This window comes from Merops nubicus, unplaced genomic scaffold (assembly GCF_000691845.1).
Source record: "Merops nubicus isolate BGI_N331 unplaced genomic scaffold, ASM69184v1 scaffold38174, whole genome shotgun sequence".
NCBI classification, from domain to species: domain Eukaryota; kingdom Metazoa; phylum Chordata; class Aves; order Coraciiformes; family Meropidae; genus Merops; species Merops nubicus.
Window position 1 is genome coordinate 1 of NW_008604214.1, and position 3,137 is coordinate 3,137.

Here is a 3,137-nt window from a genome sequence, read left to right on the forward strand (position 1 = left end):
GTGGCCTTCTACAACGTGGGGCGCTCCCTCACCACGGTCTTCAACGTGCTGCTCTCCTACCTGCTCCTCAAGCAGACCACCTCCCTCTATGCCCTGCTGGCCTGCGGAGTCATCATAGGTGAGGGGGAGCGGGAGGGGGCTGCTCTCTGGGGCGGTGGGGTAGCCCGGGGTTCTTGCCTTGCTGTGCCTCTGGCCACCTGCTTTGCATGTCTGAAACGTGGAGGTGCCTCATTAAGAGAGGAAATTACTCAGGACTTGACCGTGACTCCCTTTTTCCCTCGAGCGCCAGCACCTATCTACTCCCTAATGAAAGTTTAACTTGCCCTGCCTTTCTTTTTTGTCCCCCACAAAGGCCATAAAACAGCAGGTGGCTTTCTTCCCATCCTCAAGCGTTTGCCAGCTTTGGTGACAATAACCCTGTTTCAGTAAGGGCTGTTGGGACCGTACAACAGAGCCAGCCAGTTCAGACAGGCAGGATGCATGTGATGGAGGGTTAGCTGACAAGCCAAGCGTAAAACTCCACCAGAAGATCTGGTTGTGTGGTTAGAGTGCAGGGCAGGGCATTGACTAGCTTAACGGGAATTGCTTCAAAGCCTTTTATCCCAAAGGCACCGGTAATGCCAAAAGCTGCCTTCCACTAGAGGGCCACTTAGGTGCCAAGAATGGTTCAGTGTTGACTTGGAGTCTGGTTCCAGGTGGACGTGTGTTCACTTTGGTGCTTAGACAAGCAGAGAGATGAAAAATGAGAGAAGAGAATCTCCTCTCCACAGAAGAGGTGAACAGGAACAGAACTACTGTTTGGTTTTGCACCCATGTGATGCAAGCAATTGCCTTCTGCTAGTCTTGTATTTGGGTATTGCCTGGGGCTGTGGCATCTGCCAGCCTGACAGGGTTTCTCTAAGACCTTGTCTCCATCTCCTTTTGCTGTGAGAGTGTTGCCCATATGCCTACAGCAGCAGAGCTGAGCATCCTCTGGCCTGACACAGAGCCCTCCCTGGCTGGGCATTGGACCCATTTGTATTTGGGCTTAGTTTAAAGCCTTGGCTGCTGTGCAGGCAACTTTCCAGCTGACCTCCAACATGAAGCAGCTAATAGAGAGGAGGTGCAATGCTCCTTCAGTAGCTCATCTCCTCTTTTACATTTTGCTCCTGAGCTAGCTAGGGAGAGGTCTCCCTGTCTGCCCTGGAGACACAAAGCCTGTAGCTCCTGTTTTGGGGGTGGTTAAAGAGTTCATTACCCATCAGAGCAGAACGTGTTGAAGATAATGTACCCAGTTTCTGCTTTGTGACCTTGTTTTGATCCAACTTAATAGTACATCCACATGTTTACTGTCTTTCCATCTCCTTTCCTAACCTATCTTTCCCTTCCTGCTAACAGCAAAGCCTGTGAGGCTTTTTTTTTTTCTTTTTGGATGTTGGGGACTGTTTCTTCTTACCTGTGTGTCAGTTTGCTGCCTTTTCAATTAAAAAAAAATAAAATCATATGATCTGAAAATGACCTGTACACAAAGAGGAGCTTTGACTTTAGTTCAGGGCTCTTTGGAATCACAGTTTCTAACCTCGTGCTGCCTGCTCAGTGTGGGACTAGTCCTCTGAGATTGGATAATAGCACTGTAAATTACCCACAATCCCCAAATAAATCTTCCTGGGACACTAGTCATGACTTTTTGTGGGTTCACTTCATAGAAAGGGGAAGCCCTTAAGCCTGTCTCTGCTTGTGATTGTGGTTGTTCAGTGGAAGGTGGATGATGAAGTGCTGACTGTCGGAGTCCTCCAGGAGTTGTTCAGATGATGCCTGATGTGTTTGTTTGCAGGTGGCTTCTGGCTGGGCGTTGACCAGGAAGGAGCAGAGGGCACTCTGTCGTGGACAGGTATATTCTTTGGGGTCTTGGCAAGCCTGTGTGTGTCCCTCAATGCCATCTACACCAAGAAGGTGCTGCCCGTGGTGGATGGGAGCATATGGCGCCTCACCTTCTACAACAACGTCAACGCTTGTGTCCTGTTCTTCCCCCTCATGATGCTGCTGGGAGAGTTCCACACCCTCTACCATTTTGACAAGCTGGGGAACCCCAGTTTTTGGGGCATGATGACCCTGGGGGGAGTGTTTGGTTTTGCTATTGGGTACGTGACCGGACTTCAGATAAAGTTCACGAGCCCACTCACCCACAACGTGTCTGGGACAGCCAAGGCCTGTGCACAAACAGTACTGGCTGTTGTCTACTTTGAGGAGACAAAGAGTTTCTTGTGGTGGACAAGTAACTTGATGGTGCTGGGGGGTTCCTTTGCCTACACGTGGGTGAAAGGGCTGGAGATGAGAAAAGTGCAAGAGGATCCTAATGTCAAAAGCAGTGAAAGAAATGAAGCTGGTGTGTAGGCAGCTCCTGCACCTCCATTTCTGTGCCTGTCTGGTTAACCTTTGGTGCTTCTTTCCTCCTGGGAAGAAGAAGAGCAAGGAGCTGGAAGAAAAATCAAAGTGTATGGGGAACTGTGTCAAGAACCAGAGCCACAGACCTGACTGGATTGTGTTTCCTCTGTGGGATCTCACCCTGTATTGGAGTTTGGGCGCATGTGTAGAGAGCAATCCACTTTTTTTTGTGATAATTTTTTAAAAATGGATGTTACTATTGAGCTAATTTGAGCAATTTGCTTCTCTGGGGGTGTGGGCTCATAGAGGACAAAGGCTGGGATGGGAGCTTTGTGTAGCTAGAGATCTCAGATGAGCTGAATGAGTGCAGGCTGAAGTTACAACACCCTGAACCTGCACGTTAGGAGGAGGCAGGTAGCCAGACCATGGAGGGTAAACTCCAGTAAGCTGTTCTGCTATGAAAGGATTGGCAACAGAAGTTCTTCCTGCTGCCCTGTTTGGCATAAAGGATGGGAATTTCCCTCCCTTCTGGTTCTGTACAAGTCTAAGCAGCAGCACTGCCTGTAAATCTCCTCTTCACTAAGTCAGAATCGTGTCCTGCAGAGATCTTTTCTGTTTCTCTCCACCTGGTTTCTTAGCTCAGGAAATCATCCTAAAAAGAATGAAATACCTCACTCCCTTGGCACCACATCCCATGAAGGAGAGCCTGCTCTCAAGTAGCCTTTCTTGCTGAGGAGCAAGCTTGGCCTCTGCCTCAGCAACAGGCAGGAGGG

The 3,137-nt window shown here is 49.3% G+C and overlaps 1 protein-coding gene across 1 annotated transcript; it reads left to right on the forward strand.

Moving 5' to 3' along the window:
• Positions 1 to 4: 4 nt before the first annotated feature.
• On the forward strand, positions 5 to 2,520 carry SLC35C1 (solute carrier family 35 (GDP-fucose transporter), member C1; the record flags this gene model as incomplete). Its single annotated transcript, XM_008938936.1, has 2 exons — positions 5 to 118; positions 1,814 to 2,520. Coding segments are annotated over 2 exons (674 nt in total), but the record flags the coding sequence as incomplete, so codon positions are not given.
• Positions 2,521 to 3,137: the final 617 nt, after the last annotated feature.